Source organism: Populus euphratica, unplaced genomic scaffold, assembly GCF_000495115.2.
Source record: "Populus euphratica unplaced genomic scaffold, PopEup_1.0 scaffold25.1, whole genome shotgun sequence".
NCBI classification, from domain to species: domain Eukaryota; kingdom Viridiplantae; phylum Streptophyta; class Magnoliopsida; order Malpighiales; family Salicaceae; genus Populus; species Populus euphratica.
Genome location: NW_011499851.1, coordinates 1,626,102 through 1,646,619, shown reverse-complemented (window position 1 = coordinate 1,646,619; position 20,518 = coordinate 1,626,102). Strand labels below are relative to the sequence as shown.

The following is a 20,518-nucleotide window of genomic DNA, read 5'->3' as shown; positions in this document are numbered from 1 at the left end:
CCCAACCCAGTTATTTTGTCCAAGGCGTTTCCTTTTGATAAATTAAGAAATGTAATAATTAAGTACAAAATAGATCAAACCGCGCCGTCAATGAAACCCGTAAAGGTCTCATCTAGACAATAAAATCATATTATAGGAACCTCCCTCCCTCTCAATTTTTTGGTGGCGTTCATTAATATTTACGTAGTAGTTGTTGTTGCTGTAAGTATCATTGTGTTTCTTGTTTTTGGGTCTGATTCGAATAGGGAATAATAATAATAATACAAAAAAAAAAAAAATGGTTCCTGGGCTAATCAACGCCAATCCTGTAATTTATGAAAAGAAGGAGAGGCGGGTTCGAAGTGTTGACGACAAGGAGTATACTGCTGCTGAGCCTATTGATCAACTCGAAGTTTTTGATATCCTTTTTACTTTCTTGCTTTCTTTTTTTAATTCAATTCATTTTTTTTTCTTTTTCCTGTTATGTTCCAGGTTTTAGTTATTTATTGACAGAGAAAAAAACCAAATCAATTGGCTCTGAAAACTGAATTCTGGTAATAATTTTTTGTTGTGAGATGTATTAGGCTGTGCCTGAAGGGTAAAAGAAGCAAGCACAAATTGTGCTGCATGAAATATGTTGCATGTCTCTATGCTTAATAATTTATGGTATTGTTTTCTGTTGGTGTGAAGAGAGTGGAATGCTTACTATTCCTCCATGTGAAACAACAAACATCTTTTTAGAGTGTTGATTTTCTTAACAATCTTAAATCATATTAGAGACATAAAAGATCCAGAGCATCCATACTCTTTGGAAGAGCTTAAAGTGATAACGGAAGATGCCATTGAAGTAGATGACAAGCTCAGTTATGTCAGGTAACGATAGCTGCCATCTTAATTCTATTCCTACTGCAATATATACTGGAATTCAACCTCTCTATTTAGCATATAATATCTCTTTTATTCAGGGTGACCTTTACTCCGACAGTTGAACATTGTAGCATGGCAACAGTTATTGGTCTTTGCTTGAGAGTCAAACTTATGAGAAGCCTGCCACAACGTTACAAGGTATTCATTAACTGGGTTTTCAGCTTTGTTATCAGTTTCTGCTGCAGAGGCACAAGATGATTTGTGATTAGCTGTATTGTTCAAGCTACTTGAATGGATGTTACAAGGTCACATCGCTTCCCCTGCAAATAAGGATAGCCATTCATGAAATCTGTTCGTGTATACTGCTACGTGCCTTTTTTTTTAATGAACTCAGTTCAAGGGTAGAGTTATTGTTGAAGGTCAGTAGAAGCACGCGTGCAAAAAGCTTGGTGGCTTTGTTTTATTAGCAATGTTATGCACATAATTCCTTAAAATTGATTTAGTTTCATTCTTTATAGTATGGCACTTTGTGGCTGTTATTTATAATGGGATTTTAAGCTGTATCATAATATATCTGGAGTAAATTGAAGCGCCTACTTGAAGCTTGCAGCAAAACCACATGCTAACATTGTAGTTGTGTGATGCACCAGCACCAGGAATGGGGGGAGATACCAGATTAAGATAAAGTATATGATGAAGTTTCCCTGGTTTGACTATCAACATATGGTTTACATTACCATAAAGGAAGTTTTATTCCAAAAACCCTATAACTCATGACTCCCTTTAAGAAGGATTTTTGACTGCTGGCAAAAAAATTAAGAAAAGGATTTTTGTTTCTTTTCAAAAACATGGAATGCTATGATTTGATAAAGTAATGATCTCTCAGTGACCATCATATCCTAAAAGGGACTGGGCATCACATATTATCACCAAACAATATGTGGTTGGAGCATGCTCTGGTCAATGTCTTGTAGTTTTTCCCTTATTATGGTGTCTAGCAACTATACACCATGTTTTGTAGGTTAAGTTCACGGGTAACATGGTTAACTTTGAATTATATCTGATACTTCTAATGTGTGCTGGTCTTAACAGCTACTTTTGGCCCATGCATTCTTAAACTTTATGACCACCCCCCCTCTTCTCACCAGTCTTTACCAATTTTGTTTAGGTGGATATCAAGGTTGCACCAGGAACTCATGCAACTGAAGCTGCAGGTAATCACTCTGGGAATGGGCTGTTGAACGCTTTTAATTGTGTGGCAGTTCAAGTTCCCGAAATTGATTTGCAACCATGTTTTAATTATTGAACGCGCCTTATTCTCTGTGTTGTGCTTCTTTTCGTTAAAAATTTCTTTCTTTATCCAAAAAGTAAAAGCCATAAGATCTTGTCCACGTCTTATGTACCCGGAAGCTAATGTTTTTGATGCCTGAGGATGCTGTGCGTGCTACCGGCATTGATTCTGACTCCTTGATTAATTATCCATCTGCTAGTCAAAATAACCATGGCCAATTTCCTTGTTTGCTCCGCCTCTTCAATTTTATGACCCAACACACGTTTTTGAAAAATGAGTTGTGGACACAGAACAGTTCCTGGATGACGAGTAGCATCCCTTTTTTCTCTTTCCAGTTATCTGTATTTTGTTTTTTGCCTTGGTGGCATGCAGACTTCAACTTGATGAAAATGTATGAATTATGAAATGGTATTCGTTTTCTTTCCTGAGCTACTTTTTTGTGCAGTTAATAAACAACTAAATGATAAAGAGAGAGTAGCTGCAGCACTGGAAAACCCAAACCTGGTGGATATGGTTGACGAATGTTTGGCTCCGACATATGCTTGAAATATTTCCACATAACACAGCTGAAAGCTTTCTGTGCGCATCACTCAAGGCAGCTCTTGTTATCACGGCCTTTATACAATTACTTGTTATTGTTCCTCCCTTCTTTTTGATAATTTGATATGTATACATAAGTGAGGTTCAAATCCACAGAATACAGTTGGAAGCTGTATGCTTTTGATAGAATTGAACTCTGGCTCACATGGCTACATTACAATTTCTTCTGCCCATGTTATTCCACTTTTCAGTTTGTATTCTGATGGGTATAGGCACGCGAGGTTTAAATGAATAATGAACAGTTTTGGACTTAGCATTGCACTTTGAAATCGCCATAAATTACATTTTGAATAGTTTGCAGTTTGTATGTAAGGTTTTTTTTTAGAGAAAAAAAAAAGAAACTCTGTACCCAAATTCTAATGATAAAATATAGAAATTTATGTGAAAGTGGAGCGTATATTCTAAATTTTGCTCCAAGCAGCTATTTGTGTGATGAAAGGTATTTGCTTTTGTATTTAATTAATGGTTTTTTAGATTTTTATTTTTATTTTTAATATCAACATGTTAAAATTATTAAAAAAACATTATTGTAAACATTGTTTTTCATGTGAAAATAACTTAAAAATACTTTAAAAGACATAATCCATCATAATAACGAACAACATGAAATCTAAAAGAGAATTTGTGTAATGTGTTTTCCATACAACACCTGCTAACTCAATCAAACAAAACAGTTGGTTGAGACAAGTCTTTTAATTAGGTGAAAAAACCTCAAAATGCAAGAGTAGTGTTATTCTGGAAATAAGCTTTTGAGTTTTGACATTTCCCAGTGTCTCTTGTCATATTGCAGGCTAGCAAGGGAGCGCTCCACAGTAACTGGCAGAGCTGGCAGCGCCTCTAAGACAAAATTTGCATGGACAAGCTCCTAGCAAAGCCAGCCTAGATGTGCTAAAATTCTATTTAATAAAATGCAATCAGTATTTTTTGACAAATCCATCAAAGGAGAACCAGTAAAAAATTGTTGATTATTTTACTGGTGAAAAAGTAAACCCTGACATTGATAAAACCTGGTCCATTTCCAATAAAACTCTGGTGGTTGTAGCTCAGCTTGATAAAACTTGGTCCCTATCCAACAAAACCATCCATACATAAAAAAATGCATCAAAATAACTTCTATTTCCCCATTCTCCCTTGTATCTAATTATTCCAAATGAAGTTCTATGGTCTTGCAGTTTTTCTTGTTCGTTCTAAATTGATTCAACGCTAAAGACATTGCCCCGGTTCAATCAGTGGTAAGACGTCAAAAAAAGAAGGAAAACTTCATGGCAAATCAAACCAAAATCACTCCTGACATTGCACATTAATTGGTACCGCTTCCCAAAAAACAGAGGAAGCAAAGAATGTTCACTAATCACTGACCGCCCAGAATGATAGAAAACGAACAACAGCATCATACATAGGAAAATGACAATGATCAAATCCATAAAAACATAGTGACAGCCAGTATGGTCTGATTATATTTGTATAATATCTTGAAAGTAAAAAGCGACTTATCGAAGCAACTGTTGAAGCATTACACAGAGAATTTCACACCTTCATCATCAGCTGAAGTTCCCTTAAAGATTGCAAGCTTCCCTTTATGTTCTAGTAGTTTCAATGCTCGCATCAAAATTGTGCGATCTATCCCATGAAGTTCTGGTATTTGGCACAGAAAACTTGGTATCAGCATAAATACAACAGGAAGTGTGCTCCATAAAGAGAGAATGGAAGACATCCTTGATATAATGATCTTAAAGATGGGCATTAAAAATTTGGTATATGCAGATAACAGGACCTACTGCTGGATAAACATTAAAAATTTGGGATATGCAGATAACAGGACCTACTGCTGGAAGCAAATGGACCACAGCACTCATAGATTTTATTGTGCAAGAGTACTAATAGGCATCCCAGAAATGCCACTAACTTTAAGCAATTCCCAGAGACAACATTAAAAAATAATCCACAAACAGTAGCAATGTGGCTTCTTACACCTCCAGATGTTGGCAAGTTTCAAACCTGTATTTTACCATACTCCTCTCCACCTCTATGTGCTAAACTACATCTGATGAGAGTCTACTCGTACAAAACTTTGAGATGAAGAAAAGAAATAAAACGACCAGGGTGTCCCATGCCTTTTATTTGATCAATCAGCAATAGCATGTCTTAAATGTCAAACCAGGGTCCTTTATATAGGCAGTATTCGAGGAGAGGAAAACTAAATCCTAGAGGGGATGCTCAACGAAACCACAATCCAGTTTCATAAAAGAAAACGAAAAAAGAAAACTAAACACACCCAAAATGATTGAGCTCTTAAGTTATTACTTACAAGTAGTCTTGAAATCTCTCACTAGAATTCGCACATCACATAATCCAAGGGGAAATGGCTAGGTGCAAGCCAAGGGTGTATGCATGATTCATTTAAGAAGACAGTTAAAAAAAAAATAAAAAGACGGTTAGAATTTGTTTATGGGAAGTAAGAAAGGCCAGTTTTGTTCTTCCTTTCGGTTTTTATGTCCCCGTGAAAGAAAATTCCTGATTCTGTATGACAGACATGAACCAAACACACCTGATGTTCAAAAATGTATTTATTTGCAAGATTTGCAAAATCATTGTTATGTAAACAAAAACCCTGATAAAAAAAACAAAAAATAAATAAAGACCTCATTTTTATCTGCCCTATAAGAGGATTTCTATTTTATGCAAGCTTGCTGCAAGCATTTTTCTTAAAGCTTCAACGGTGACAGCTTTTGAGAATACAACTAGGATGAGATAAGAGATGCCTACTGGGGAGTTTGTAGCTAAAGCAGATCAAAACTGATAGCTGTTGAGAATAGCAGATGGCTGCTTGGAGGAAATGTTAGGATTCTCTACGATGAGAGAAGAGGCGTAGCTATTTTGGGAATATTCAAATGATAGCCACAAAAATTTCAAGCAAATTGAACCAAAAACTGTGATTTACAACAGTAAAAAAATTCTTCATTTCTTATGGAAAATAGAGCTGAATTTCATAATTCAGATTTCCCAAACAGAAGAATTGGCTGAATAGAGTTCGTTTAAATAATATTCAAATTCATATGCTTTCCACACTGGTTTGAATCATTATCAAACCTACTTCATCTAACCATCCAAATCAAACTTTACCTGTTCCCCGAGATTCAACCCCTGTGCGTATTTCCTCGACAGTCATGACACTGTCCTCAAAGCCATTATCTCTCACCTGATAAATAAGCAAGTATATGATGAGAACAATGCTAAAGTTACCAATCTCATTTATCAAATCACAATTCACTCACAAAATGTAAGAGAATGTCAGCCCAATCTTGAATCCGGTGCCAAAGAATCAGGCATTTTCTGTGTCCTCTGTCTAACCATTCTGCACGGCCTGTTAGAACAGCATTGCATTTAATAAAGTACACATTGAACTTACAGTGCTAACAACATCTCTTGCTTAGTAAGTTAATCTCAACAGTATAAAATCAAATAAGGGTCTAAGTGATAACGATCAAAATTAACCTTCTGACACTAAAGCCGATAGAAATGCTTCTCTAGCTTCGTTATTGAGAGATCCTGCACCATGAGTCAAATTGATTTCATAGCTCAATTTCATTTACCAACAAAGGAAAAGCACCTAAGAACTCATGAAAACATTAAAGTTATAAATCAATAATTTGTCGTGCTAACTTAAACTTACTGAGAAGATCTAATTATACATTAAAGTTATTAAAATAATAGGTCAAATTTACTATCTTTCATTAAGCAATGAAGTATCCACCTCCAATCAATTGCATTCCACGTCAAAACCCAAGAACATACTTCTGAAATTTGACCTGTGTAATAAAACTCCATACTATCAAATCCACCAAGGTAATCCAGGAAAGAATTGATTGCACAAGAAGGGCCTAAACCACCATGAACTCTTCTCAAATTCCATATTGGATAAGGGCAATTGCTCAAACACCAAGCATACCAAGTCAAGACTCCTGGATGAGATGCGGGCATATATAAATACTTAAAATGGAAATAAACACATTGTAGCTCCCAGGAGAAATTTCTTTACATTTGATATCTGAAGCAATGCTTTTACTGAAGCCAAATGTACCGGTTTTGGGAGTGCTTAACAATACTACAAGGAGGTCTTTCTTTTTCAGAGTTGTTCAAAGTAAATAACACAACATAATTAGACTTTGAAGAAAATACAAGACCTACTTTCGATCAAATGATTTTAAAACAGAGGAAATTCTTCTTCCAGTCCAATCACGAATATCTTTTGAGTCCTACAGTAATCAAGGATAAGTTCCTTCCAAAGCTGTACTTGCTTCTCTCGAGTGTCCCTCACTGGCTGCAAACTTGAGAGAGAAAAAAACAAGCAAAATATAACACAAAGATGATTAAATGAGAACCCGATACGTAACAGAATCTACAACACTCTACCAAAACAGGAAAGTAGCAAAAGGTTAAGGGAATACGTGAAGTAGGGCGGGTAATTGAAGAACTGGGGCAGCTTGAAGTCACCCAATTTCTGCATCTCTTTAGTGCTTCGACTCTTCAAAGAAAAGAAACCTGCAATTGCAACTCCGTGATTAAACAAAGAAATCAATGCTTTGATTCAAAAGCATTTAAACTCTTGGAAATCCAATTGAATTCAAAAGATTGTACTAAATTTCATTTACAACAAAATATTCAAACACACCTTGAGCACAATTTGGACAATGACTCCTTTTTTTGCAGTTAAAGGAATGCAAGAAGGCGTGGAAACAAATCAAAAGGGAATTCGAAAACAGTGGAGTGGGTGCTTACTTTTTTATTATCCTTCAATGATAGAAGAAGAAGAAGAAATTGGATTTTGTTGAAGAAGATGAATAAATAAAAGTCTTGGTTTTATTATACCGGTAAATGTCCAAGCATCGGCATGGGTGGTGTTGGCGTAGATGCGGACGAGAGCCCAAGACGCGATCAATACTTGCAGGCAGGCCCAGTTGCCGTTGTGATAAATTAACCAATAAAAATGAAAATTACATAATAAACGAGCACCCCTCTTACTGTTTACATAAACACAAGAAAATTAAAATAGTGTAATAACAATCCAATTCTTGACATAAAAAGTTATAAAAACAATAGAAAAATGGTTAGGTTGTTTTTTTGCTGTGATACACTAGGCATTCAAGAGATAGTTAAAGAAAAAATAATCAACGGAGCTACAAGTCATGAGAAATGAGCACCTAGCAATAGTACTATCCAAGCAAGGACACTTAGAACTTGGATTGTCAGGCCCTTGCGCAGGGCAAACATGAGCATCACTTGGTACTTGAACGATTCTAATGCATTGGATAGACCTTGACATCATTTAGTGCTTTAGTCTTGACAAAAAATCTAATTGGTTATAGCAACCTTAAAGTTGCATGGTGCTTGAATATATTAGGTTTAGCTAAACATGTTCAGACCCAACTTAAAATTGAGGTATATAGTGATATCCACACCTAAATTGGCCTTAGACGCTATCACGCTAAACCACAAAGTGGACGTGGAGGCATCAAGGCACACCTTTAAGTTAAGCTTGAATATATCCACGTCAATCTATATGTTAATATAATAATATGTGTTATTAACATTATTTTTTTATATATAATTTAAAATATTTATCTTCAATGATAGAAGAAGAAGAAGAAATTGGATTTTGTTGAAGAAGATGAATAAATAAAAGTCTTGGTTTTATTATACCGGTAAATGTCCAAGCATCGGCATGGGTGGTGTTGGCGTAGATGCGGACGAGAGCCCAAGACGCGATCAATACTTGCAGGCAGGCCCAGTTGCCGTTGTGATAAATTAACCAATAAAAATGAAAATTACATAATAAACGAGCACCCCTCTTACTGTTTACATAAACACAAGAAAATTAAAATAGTGTAATAACAATCCAATTCTTGACATAAAAAGTTATAAAAACAATAGAAAAATGGTTAGGTTGTTTTTTTGCTGTGATACACTAGGCATTCAAGAGATAGTTAAAGAAAAAATAATCAACGGAGCTACAAGTCATGAGAAATGAGCACCTAGCAATAGTACTATCCAAGCAAGGACACTTAGAACTTGGATTGTCAGGCCCTTGCGCAGGGCAAACATGAGCATCACTTGGTACTTGAACGATTCTAATGCATTGGATAGACCTTGACATCATTTAGTGCTTTAGTCTTGACAAAAAATCTAATTGGTTATAGCAACCTTAAAGTTGCATGGTGCTTGAATATATTAGGTTTAGCTAAACATGTTCAGACCCAACTTAAAATTGAGGTATATAGTGATATCCACACCTAAATTGGCCTTAGACGCTATCACGCTAAACCACAAAGTGGACGTGGAGGCATCAAGGCACACCTTTAAGTTAAGCTTGAATATATCCACGTCAATCTATATGTTAATATAATAATATGTGTTATTAACATTATTTTTTTATATATAATTTAAAATATTTATATAAAAAATATTATTATTTGTATTCTAAATATTATTATTTGTATTATAACTTTAACTATTGATAAGGACGAGAGCCCAAGACGCGATCAATACTTGCAGGCAGGCCCAGTTGCCGTTGTGATAAATTAACCAATAAAAATGAAAATTACATAATAAACGAGCACCCCTCTTACTGTTTACATAAACACAAGAAAATTAAATTAGTGTAATAACAATCCAACTCTTGACATAAAAAGTTATAAAAACAATAGAAAAATAGTTAGGTTGTTTTTTTTGCTGTGGTATACTAGGCATTAAAGAGATAGTTAAAAAAAAAATAATCAACACAAGTTTTAGTGGAGAAATAAACACTTAACAATAGTACTATCCAAGCAAGGACACTTAGAACTTGGATTGTCAGGCCCTTGCGCAGGGCAAACATGAGCATCACTTGGTACTGGAACAACTCTAATGCATTGGATAGACCTTGATATTATTTATTGCTTTAATTTTAACAAAAAATCTAATTGGTTATAGCAACCTAAAGTTGCATTGAGCTTGGATATGTTAGATAGTCATGTCCACACCTAAATTGGCCTTGGATGCTATCACGCTCAACTACAAGGTGGACGAGAAGGCATCCAAGCACACCTTTAAGTTGAGTTTGAATATATCCGCATCCACCTACACGTGTCAATATAATAATATATATTATAAACATTGTTTTTTTATATATAATTTAAAATATTTATATAAAAAATATTATTATTTGTATTCTAAATATTATTATTTGTATTATAACTTTAACTATTGATAAAAAAATATTATTATCATCCTTAAAATTCTTAAAATAATTATTTATGTTATAAATATAATTATTTTTATTATAATTCTAAATATTCATATAAAAAAAGTATTATTTGTGCTATAAATATTATTATTTTTATTATAATTAATATTATTAATAAAATAATTAAAAATCTTGATAAAAAAATTATTATTATATTTAAAAATATTATTTTTTATACTATAAATTCTTACAATAATTTTTATAAAATAAAAAGTGAAAATGTTGGGAAGCGTGAGCATCCAACCAGTAAAAAACCTAAAAAGTGTTGATTTAATATAATGAATAATGAAATTTTAATAATTTTTTAGTATTCTTGTTCCATTAGCTACCGTGATGGCATTAGTTTGTTTGTTATTATGTTCAAATATATTTTTTTAAAATTAATTTTTTTTATAATTATATACTTTTAAAATATTATTAAATAAAAAAACTTTAAAAACAAATTGCTACAATTTTCTACCAGAAAACATTGTATCTTTTAAGTGATAAAACACTTGTCGGCTATTTTTTTTTTGTCTAAAAATAAAATGAACCACCTGCATCTTTATCTTGTAACTCAATAGGTTAGTGCATGGGTCTGTCTCAAGGTTGCGAGTTGGAGCTACGCCAGGAACTAGCGTCTCTTTTGTGTACTAGACCACGAATTGTCCATGTTTTTTTTTTTTTTTTATATATAAAAAAATATCATTTATCTTTTATAAAAAGTTAAAAAATAGCCCTTTGTGTACGTGCTTACTTTAGGCCCGCCTAAGCTTTTTTTTTTCACTGGCCCTTTGAGTTTTTTTTGCTTTATTTTTTTATTTAATGGTGAATTTTTATTGATTTTTATCTTTATTAAATTAATTATAAATAAATTTATATTTTTTATTATATAAAAAATACAAAAAAATTAATTTAACCCAATAAAATTTATAATTAATTAAGTCATGAATTTAGCAATTGATTAAGGATAACTTATTATTATTTTTATTTATTTTGAGCTTGTCTTATCAATGAGAAATTTTTTATATTATTTAATTTAAAACTCTGATTAATAAAAAATTTAGATTATAACATTTTAAATTTGAAATGTTATAGTAAATTGAATAACAATAGTAGAAAAGTTTCTATAACTTAAAAAACCTAAAAAGTGTTGATTTAATATAATGAAATTTTAATCATTTTTTAGTATTCTTGTTCCATTAGCTACAGTGATGGCATTAGTTTGTTTGTTATTATGTTCAAATATGTTTTTTTTAAAATTAATTTGTTTTTATAATTATATACATTTAAAATATTATTAAATAAAAAAGCTTTAAAAACAAATTGCTACAATTTTCTATCCGAAAACATTGTATCTTTTAAGTGATAAAACACTTGTCCATGTTTTTTTTTTTTTTTAAAATGTCATCTACCTTTTATAGAAAGTTAAAAAAGAGCCCTCATGTACGTGCTTACTTTAGGCCCACCTAAGCTTTTTTTTTTTTCATTGGCTGGTTGAGTTTTTTTTGTTATATTTTTTATTTAATGGTGAATTTTTATTAATTTTTATCTTTATTAGATCAATTATAAATAAATTTATATTTTTTATTATAAAATAGCCCTTGTGTACGTGCTTACTTTAGGCCCGCCTAAGCCTTTTTTTGTTCATTGGCCCGTTGAGTTTTTTTTGCTTTTTTTTATTTAATGGTGAATGTTTATTGATTTTTATCTATTATTAGATCAATTATAAATAAATTTACATTTTTTATTATATAAAAAATATAAAAAAATTAAGTTAACCTAATAAAATCTATAATTAATTAAGTCACGAGTTTAGCAGCTGATTAGGGATAATTTATCATTTTATTTATTTATTTTAAACTTGTCTCGTCAACAATGTTACAGTAAATTGAATAACAATATTAGAAAAGTTTCTATAGCTTAAATATTATTTGTTTATATTCAAAATCTTTTTCAAACAAAAAAAAAAAAGAAAAAGAAATTCCTAAGCAAATACGATTTCCTATATTGTTTTGTGGCGTAAGGACCTCCCGATGGAATATTTTGTTTTCCCACTTGTGTACACACTCTCTCAAGACCTTTTTACCCTTTTTCTTTAAAGAACAAGTAAACACAAATTTTATTTTATTATCTTCCAAGTAGTAATTGTTTTTTTCTAAACGAGTTAGCCGAAGGATCATGGCTCATGGCTCATGGCTCGTGATTTTGGGCCTGTTTGAGGATTATAACAGTAACAGTAACGATTTAAAATATTTTTTATTTATAAATATATTAAAATGATATAAAAGCATAAAAAAATTATTTTAAACAAAAAAATTAAAATTTTTAAAAAACTTAATTTCCATCCTGTTTTCTTGAATAGGGACTCACTTGGTAAAAAATAAGTCAGGATGCAATTAAGAAAATTATAACAGGTCAGAGAATAATCTGAGGTTATCCCCAAAAAAAAAGAAAAAAAAAAAGCGATATTGGAGGTCTAGTAATGATGTGGTCTTGACTATTTTAATAAGTAAATAAAATAAAATAAAATAAAATAGTCGAAGCCTACGATCCACAAGCAACGGCTTTTATCAGCAATCAAAAGTCAACCCTATAGTTTGGTCAATTCTACTATCACATAAACAAATACTTTAAAAAACATTACTATCACAGTTGTGGAGAGGTCCCTGGTCAACACTAGCTGAATTCTATGAGAGGAGGCGGCCCATTAAATTTTCTAGTAGAAAAAGAAGGGGAAAAAAAACTAAATATCTGCTTAGTTCCAAACTGTTTTTTTTTTTAAGATTTTTTTTTTAAATTAAGTTTTTGTAATCTTAGATTGATATATTAATATTAAAAATAATTTTTTAAAATAAAAAATATTTTAAAAAACATTACTATCACCCATTCAAATACTCTAAATATGATACTTTATTTTATTCATTTTAATTGTTTTGAGCAATCATATTATTATTGTCTTTAATATTTTAACTATTCATATTTTAAATTATTCAAAAAAATTTAATAATTTTTTTAATTCTAACTCCAAAACTTTAATTTTTTTTTTTAAAAGGACAACAACCATCGTTAAACGTGAGACTAGCCTTGATGTTAATTATCTTAGGAGATCTCAACTTTTCATACTAAATTAATTTATTAGGAGATCTCAACTTTTCATACTTTCTCAATTAAATCTCTTTCCAATTAGATATTACTCAATCACACAGCCAAACTAAAGCTGGGACCACAGGTAACTGGACGGGGATTAAACCGGGTAAGATATAATTAGATAAGAAAATTGTTTGAAGAGGGACTCGATTGATAATGAAGTGATAGTTTGAGGGCCTATTTAAATCCTTCTCGCAGCTATATAAAGTATAAACTGTACAGAGTCCAGACAAAGCGGGTACGTGGCCCTGTAAAAATGAATTCTTGACGTCAAAACCAACGATGGAGCCAACTGCCAAAGTGCGTGCGGGTTGTCGTCCTACACAGTGGAAGTTGAAACTTCATATCTCCTTCCTTTTCAGTTGCGTTGCCTCTCTTTCTGTCTCTCCCTCTCCCTCTCCCTAGTTCACAGCAGTTCACTTTTAACTGCACCTGTATCAGATTGCAAATTTCAAAGAAGCTAGCTTTGCTATGGCTGTGTAAGTTCGATTCTCCGTGCTTCAAATATTATTATCCTCCCCCTTTACTTCAATGACAGGTTCTCCTTTGTATAACTACAAAAAAAAAAGAACAACCACCCATGTTTTTATTCTCCTTTTACTGCTGAAAGAGTTCGAATCGAGAGTGCTTAAACATTGATATTATTACCATGATAGAAGAAAAGACTAAGTAGCGATGTATGATTTCTCTTACCTTTGTTCCTGGTTCAACCTGGTAGATAGAGGCTAACTACGTTGTATAAATTTATTTTTCTGTGGTTGTTTGTTGTTTTAAGCTTATTCTTGATCTGGGTTTTTCGTTAGTTTTTCTTATGAGATTGGTGTTGTTGATGTTAATACAACAGAGTTGCTTCTGCTCCTGGTAAGGTTTTGATGACTGGGGGTTACCTCATACTGGAGAGACCTAATGCAGGGGTTGTTTTAAGCACAAATGCTCGTTTCTATGCTATTGTTAAACCTCTTTATGATGAAATCAAGCCTGATAGCTGGGCCTCGGTGAGTCTGAGTCTTTCACCTTTTACCCTCTTTTAATGTTCGTTTGCTCGTGCTTGTGAGATTATACTATTGCAGTCTCCAACCTGGAAAATGGAATCTGTCTCTGCTTTTTTCAAAAGTAATGTCATCACAGCGTTGGAATGCTTTTTGAATTTTGTTTTTGTTTGATGCATGTCAGGCTTGGACCAATGTTAAATTAACTTCTCCCCAACTCTCCAGAGAAAGCATCTATAAATTGTCACTGAAGAATTTAATGCTTCAATGTGTCTCTTCAAGGCAAGTTCTTTTGTGGACTGTTCTATTTGTTTGTGTTTTACTGTCATTTGAGATCTCTGACAGTCCTTGTATCGATTCATTTCAACTGTACCTGCATATATTTGATTATTCATACTCAGCACTAAACATGGTTAAACGGTTATCTAGAAAGATATCCCTAGGCAAGATGAGCCAGAGTGCAATTTTTTTAGGCAAATCTACGGTTGAATGAATAGCGTGGTGTTGGTACTGCATTTCAGTGAATCGAGGAATCCTTTTGTGGAGCAAGCGGTGCAATATGCCGTCGCAGCTGCACATGTTACATTTGACAAAGATAAGAAGGATGCCCTGAACAAGATACTATTGCAAGGTAATGTTTGATGCTTGTGTTTTTTTATCCTTTATGCCACAATTGACCATTAGAACTTCAATTAGCTAATGTTTTTACTGGGCTAGTGATGCAGGTCTTCATATCATGATTTTAGGTTGCAATGACTTCTATTCATACAGAAATCAGGTATTTACCCTAGCTTTGCTTTTTCCAGCCATTGTGTCATTTACACAGATATAATTCTGGTAGAGCTTGTTTATATTTTGCTCATGTGCTCCTCCATAACTTTTACTGCTCTTTTGTTTCATCCTCTCTTCTAAACAGTTGTTCTTTGACCATGATACACCATAACTATCAGTTAGATTGGATGTTAACACATTCAATTTGCTTTTGCATTCTAATAAATATGGTTCAAATTCCTTTACAGCAGCCAATGATTATTATTTCATAAAATAAATTGCAAGAAAAAAAATATTTACCTGAGAATATGTAAGTGTTTCATTCTCGAGAATGAGTTTCTTGTGTAAAATAAAGGCCGGTGGTTCAAATATTTCACTCCATGTTTTCTATTATAATATTTTGTCGATGTGGTTACCCTTTTTCAAAGATTGAAGCACGTGGACTCCCTTTGACACCAGAGGCATTGGCAGCACTTCCTCCTTTCACATCAATTAGCTTCAATGCAGAAGAAAATGGACAAAATTGCAAGCCTGAAGTTGCAAAAACTGGATTGGGTTCATCTGCAGCAATGACCACTGCTGTGGTTGCTGCTTTGCTTCATTATCTTGGAGTGGTTGATCTTTCATCCTTGTCTAAAGATGAGGGACCTGTAGATGTTGATATGGTGCATATTATTGCCCAAACTGCTCACTGTATTGCACAAGGGAAAATTGGAAGTGGTTTTGATGTCAGTTCTGCAGTTTATGGCAGTCACCGTTATGTCCGCTTTTCACCAGATGTTCTTTCTTCTGCTCAGGTCCCTCTCCCTCCCTCCCTCCCTCCCTCTCTATCTGTGCTTCTGATGATTGGTTTCATGCTATCATTTGAGAGATAACCATATGATTGCATGATCATTATCTTACTGGATTTGAAACTCATATAAAGAGATTAAAATTTTGTCCACAGGCAATTGGTAGAGGTTAATGCTGTTGATTTGTTGTTTGCTTTCTTTAATATGTATTTACTGTCAATCCCATCTTGGGTTTGAGATTTGTATGGTCTCTTCAGGAATTTACGTGTAATGTAATTGCCTAAGGTTGAGTAAAGGCCCTTCGTCTAGCACCCTCCCTTTTTCTGTATCTATGCATATCCATATCACCGTTAAGGTGTGAAGAGTTTTTATGATATCTATTTATATCAAAAACTGGCAAGTACAAAAGTATTTTGGATGCCAGGCAGACTTGATGTAAAAAATCTTTCAGTGATTAAGTATAGCTGTTTTCTGCATGATTTATTTTCCATTCTTCCTAAATTTTCCTGAATCTGGTCTATACGATATCTAGACTTGGCTTTCCAGACCTTGTAATAGATTGAAATAATAAAACCTTGGATATCCAAAAAAAAAAAATCCCTCATCTTGTATTAGATTTTAGCACAAATAATTTCCTGTGCATTTCTTGAGGCAAGGTTAAAGGGGCTTGAATGAATGACAAAGTTGACAGTTCTCAAAAGGATGTGTGAAAGCAGCACACCTTCAGGTTGCAATAATTGAACTATGTTTGCAAGCGTCTCATCATTATGCAGATCTCTACCAATGTTTGGAAAAATAAAATTAATAAACATGCATGCTATTGTGGATAAAGATGTTATTTGTTCCTGAAAAATGCATCCCCGGCTTTCAGAACAATTTTATGCCAAAGTTTGAGAGAGTTATGAAACTTTCACTTGAGTTCATTCCCTTAAAACTCCATGTAAAATGTTGCAGGATGCAGTGAAAGAAATACTGTTACAGGAAGTTATGGCTTCCATCCTGAAGGGAAAGTGGGACCATGAGAGGACCAAGTTTTCTTTGCCCCCATTGATGAACCTCGTGAGCATCCTGTCTTATACCATTAATGATTCCTTGTATTTGTATGAATTGTAGTTATGCTTTTATTGACAAATATGTAGCTGTCTTATCATACGTTATATAGATATGTGGTGAAAGCCTTATTTCAACTCTAGTTTAAAAAAAGAAAAAAGAAAAACTCTCATTAAATCTCACTTTTCCAGAAACATGCCTCCTTCTGTCTGCTTTTGAACATTTTTTATGTGCACTGACGAGATTGCTATGTGTAATGAATTTGTCCTCACGTCATCCTGTATTATTGATATTGATGTAAAGCTTGCTCTTTGGTTTATTACACAATAGATATGAAGATTCTATGAGAATAGTAATGATTAAAGGCATGTATTAACAAACCAAAGGAGCCAATCAAAAGGAACTTTGGTTTTTATTTTCAACAAATATAGGATGGAAAGGGGGCAATTTTCATCACAATTTCCTTTTCCTTTTCAAACAACAATTTTGCGGTTTCTTTAGGATTTTCACTTTTTGCAGATACCTTGGTAGCTGTTTTCTGACAATAATTATGCTGCTATCCTAAGATATTAGGAGAACCCGGGACTGGAGGATCATCCACGCCATCAATGGTAGGTGCTGTGAAAAGGTGGCAGAAATCTGATCCTACAAAGGCCGAAGAAACATGGAGAAAGTTGTCAGAGGCAAATTCAGCACTTGAAATCCAACTCAATATTTTAAGCAAGCTTGCAGAAGAAAATTGGAATGCTTACAAATGTGTAATAGACATTTGCAGCAAGCAAAGGCCAGAGAAGGTATTTATTGTACTTGTTTCTGTTGTATATAAAAAAAGCACTAATAAAACCTTGCAACTTTCTATTGATTGTCTGGGCTTTTATGAATTTATGAAAATTGATTCTGTCTGGAATTGTGAGATATCCTTGTAGATTGTGTTATTTGTGAAATAGAAATGAGTGAAATTTTTTTGATTTTCTACTTTTATTTTATTTTTATCATTCATGTAGAGGTTCCTTTCCTCAAGGAAGGTCACCTACTATTGTTATCCTCAAGTCATTTGTAGGAATTCTATGAAAGATAGGTAATGGAAATCGATGGGTTTCCTATGTTCTGAAACCTGCCTTTGTTAATTTTTTCCTGATAAATATTCATTTTCAATTCAATAAAGCCTTAAATGAGTCATTGTTACATTGCCAACACCTCAAGTATGAATAAACAGAACAGGAAATCTGGTTTCCAAGCTTTGGATATGGTGTTAGAGGGGGTTGTTTATGTGGGGCACTGATTTATCATATATTTGAATCTTACTTGTCAATAAACAAATAGATAAATATAGAGTGGGAGTTTGAATTCTTTTGGGGTCTACTAAGAAGGTCCTTGTCTTCTACTCTTCTTCCTTATTTCTTGGTTGTTGAAGTCTAGGGAAGTGACTTTCTGCTGGACAATAATTTAATATCTGGTAATCAGTAGTGCTGTTCTTTTCCATTATCACAGTTGATATGTCATCATATACTTCTCTTCTGGTGTTGCTCTGTACTTTCCTATCAATCTTAGCTTATTCCACATTCTCCTCTGAAGACCATTAGTATCTTTGACTAAATAGGAGGAGGAAACTAACTAACAATGCATTATTATAGCGTTCTTTCAGTTTTTCACGAAAGGGGTTTAACTATTCTTGAAAGAAATGTGTTGTATCTAAAACACAACTGATCTAATGATAAAAGGAGACATGAATAAAAAAGTTCTATGCTTTTGTGTTGTATCATGTCTAGTTACATTAGTTTCATATTTTTTATGGAGAACCATGTGCAAGGAGCCAATTTCTTCATTTACAATGTCAAGTTTTATTTATCCTGTTTTCTTTGACCTTTATTGTCTTGTGCTCCTTCTGCACCGTGTGACGTGTTTTTTGTCCTCCTAGTGTTGATATTGATATAACGTCATGAATTGCCTGAACAGTGGATAGAGCAAGCCACTGAACCAAGCCAAGAAGTAGTTTTCAAAGCATTATTAGGAGCAAGAAGCACCATGTTTGAGATCAGAAATCATATGCGCCAGATGGGTGAGGCTGCAGGTGTCCCGGTAGGTTTGTTTCTCTTAATTTGAGGACTGTCTTTTTCCCGAGTTATAACTTTCCCAATTTCCAAGTGAAATGCTTATGGATATGACAGGACTTCGACAATAATTTTGTTACCATATAAACATCAATGTTTCTGAGTAGCACGTTTACTAATTTAAATACCAACTAGCTGTAGTAACTTTACCAGCATACTCATGTTACTAGCAACTGAACCACCAATGTACTCCTCTCCTGAAATATTGGTTGACCCCCCCTAGATGTACTCCTCTCCTTTCGCTACTCTCCTGAAATATTGGTTGACCCCCCCTGCTATGCCATGTAATGGTTTGAGTTTAGATGGCTTCTGCATGTGTCATGCTGAATGTTTGATGCAAGAGTTCTCAACACTTCTTATAGTTGGGCAAAATGATATTAGTAATAATCAATCTGCTCTCTTATCAATATCACACCCGAATATGCATTCCAACGCATTTACTTTTACTCTAGAGAGGATTTCTTGGGTTAGCTTTCCTAGCTTCTCTAGTAGTTCATTATCCATTCCCTGCACTGGATGCCTTGTGCCAGCATCCACGTGCTATTCTTGAACTGAAGAAGAGGGCACATTTTTGTGCCCTGAAAAGTGTGTGAAGTTGCGGAATGGCTATTGAAGAAAGCTATTTATAAACGTTAAATAGAATAGATATGGTGAAAGAAAATTGTACTCATAAGATCCTATGCGTTATAAGCGAGTGAGATTTTAATATCAAGTGCATAGACAACTTCCTTTGTTACCAAATACAGCTGTCCACAAAGTTTGTATGCAACTTCTGGCCGGGAAATTCTTGTTCCTTTCCATAGGAAAACATTAATAAACAGCAACTTCATAAATCTGTTGCGAAACGCAAACAGAAGATGTTGTGCGCTTGTGCTGGGTTCTCATCTTGCTTCTCTAGTAGAACCAAATATTAATTTAATTAGATTCTTTAGATTTTCAGCTTCTTCTTCTTCTTCTTCTTTAATATATATATATATATTCAATAATCTCGTTTAAACTTTCTAAATTTGCAGATAGAGCCTGAATCACAGACTCAACTTTTGGATGCTACAATGAGCATGGAAGGAGTTTTGTTGGCTGGAGTTCCTGGAGCAGGAGGCTTTGATGCAGTCTTTGCCATTACGTTAGGGGACTCTGGCAGCAATGTTACCAAAACTTGGAGCTCGCTCAATGTTCTGGCCTTGTTGGTCGGAGAAGACCCTCATGGTGTTTCTCTAGAAACTGGAGATCCCAGAATCAAGGAAATCACATCAGCTGTTTCCGCAGTTCAAATTGAGTGAGCTATATTTGTGATAAGTTAGGTCTATCATCTTAATGGTAGCATATTTGATTTAGAAAGATTTGCTTTAGATGTTGTGAACTTGTTCAGTTTGAAAAGGGTTAAAAATGAAAGAAACTGATGAGCAACACCGAAGCAAACAGTATCACTTGCATTGCCTTCCTCGAATAATATACGATAGAGTGGCCTTTTTTTTCTCCTTTTTTACCTGTTAGCTTACTGATATAGAAAGATTTCATTTGTTTACTGAAACTTGACATGTCTTCTACTTCTAAACAGGTGTATTCATTCATAAAAATTTTCGCAGCCTTTTCTTGAATTCAGCAAATCCACTGACCACCAACTAAGCTCTTTGTATAACACATCATTATAAAATAGG

The 20,518-nt window shown here is 33.6% G+C and overlaps 3 protein-coding genes across 3 annotated transcripts; 2 read left to right on the top strand and 1 right to left on the bottom strand.

Moving 5' to 3' along the window:
* Positions 1-70: 70 nt before the first annotated feature.
* On the top strand, positions 71-3,002 carry LOC105121506 (MIP18 family protein At1g68310-like). The gene is made up of 5 exons (XM_011020166.1): positions 71-398; positions 747-852; positions 945-1,044; positions 2,015-2,060; positions 2,583-3,002. Exons 1-5 carry the CDS (start codon positions 278-280, stop codon positions 2,681-2,683), a joined length of 474 nt encoding a protein of 157 aa, XP_011018468.1. The 5' UTR covers positions 71-277; the 3' UTR covers positions 2,684-3,002.
* Positions 3,003-4,000: 998 nt separating this feature from the next.
* VPS25 (E2F/DP family winged-helix DNA-binding domain-containing protein) lies at positions 4,001-7,721 on the bottom strand. The gene is given in 7 exon segments (XM_011020165.1): positions 4,001-4,372; positions 5,861-5,936; positions 6,013-6,101; positions 6,233-6,286; positions 6,926-7,065; positions 7,186-7,279; positions 7,607-7,721. Coding segments are annotated over 6 exon segments (540 nt in total). The 5' UTR covers positions 7,245-7,279; positions 7,607-7,721; the 3' UTR covers positions 4,001-4,250.
* Positions 7,722-13,432: 5,711 nt separating this feature from the next.
* LOC105121504 (probable phosphomevalonate kinase) lies at positions 13,433-20,391 on the top strand. The gene is made up of 10 exons (XM_011020163.1): positions 13,433-13,627; positions 13,993-14,143; positions 14,322-14,419; positions 14,659-14,768; positions 14,863-14,915; positions 15,337-15,705; positions 16,654-16,758; positions 17,316-17,543; positions 18,706-18,828; positions 19,874-20,391. The coding sequence occupies exons 1-10, from the start codon at positions 13,620-13,622 to the stop codon at positions 20,138-20,140; spliced, it is 1,512 nt and encodes a 503-aa protein (XP_011018465.1). The 5' UTR covers positions 13,433-13,619; the 3' UTR covers positions 20,141-20,391.
* The last annotated feature ends 127 nt before the right edge of the window (positions 20,392-20,518 follow it).

Coding starts and splice junctions, on each gene's coding strand:
- LOC105121506 (XM_011020166.1), top strand. CDS start 278: ATGGTTCCTGGGCTAATCAACGCCAATCCTGTAATTTATGAAAAGAAG. Junction 399..746: donor TGATCAACTCGAAGTTTTTG/ATATCCTTTTTA, acceptor TAACAATCTTAA/ATCATATTAGAGACATAAAA. Junction 1,045..2,014: donor GCCTGCCACAACGTTACAAG/GTATTCATTAAC, acceptor AATTTTGTTTAG/GTGGATATCAAGGTTGCACC.
- LOC105121504 (XM_011020163.1), top strand. Junction 14,144..14,321: donor AGCCTGATAGCTGGGCCTCG/GTGAGTCTGAGT, acceptor GATGCATGTCAG/GCTTGGACCAATGTTAAATT. Junction 15,706..16,653: donor ATGTTCTTTCTTCTGCTCAG/GTCCCTCTCCCT, acceptor AAAATGTTGCAG/GATGCAGTGAAAGAAATACT.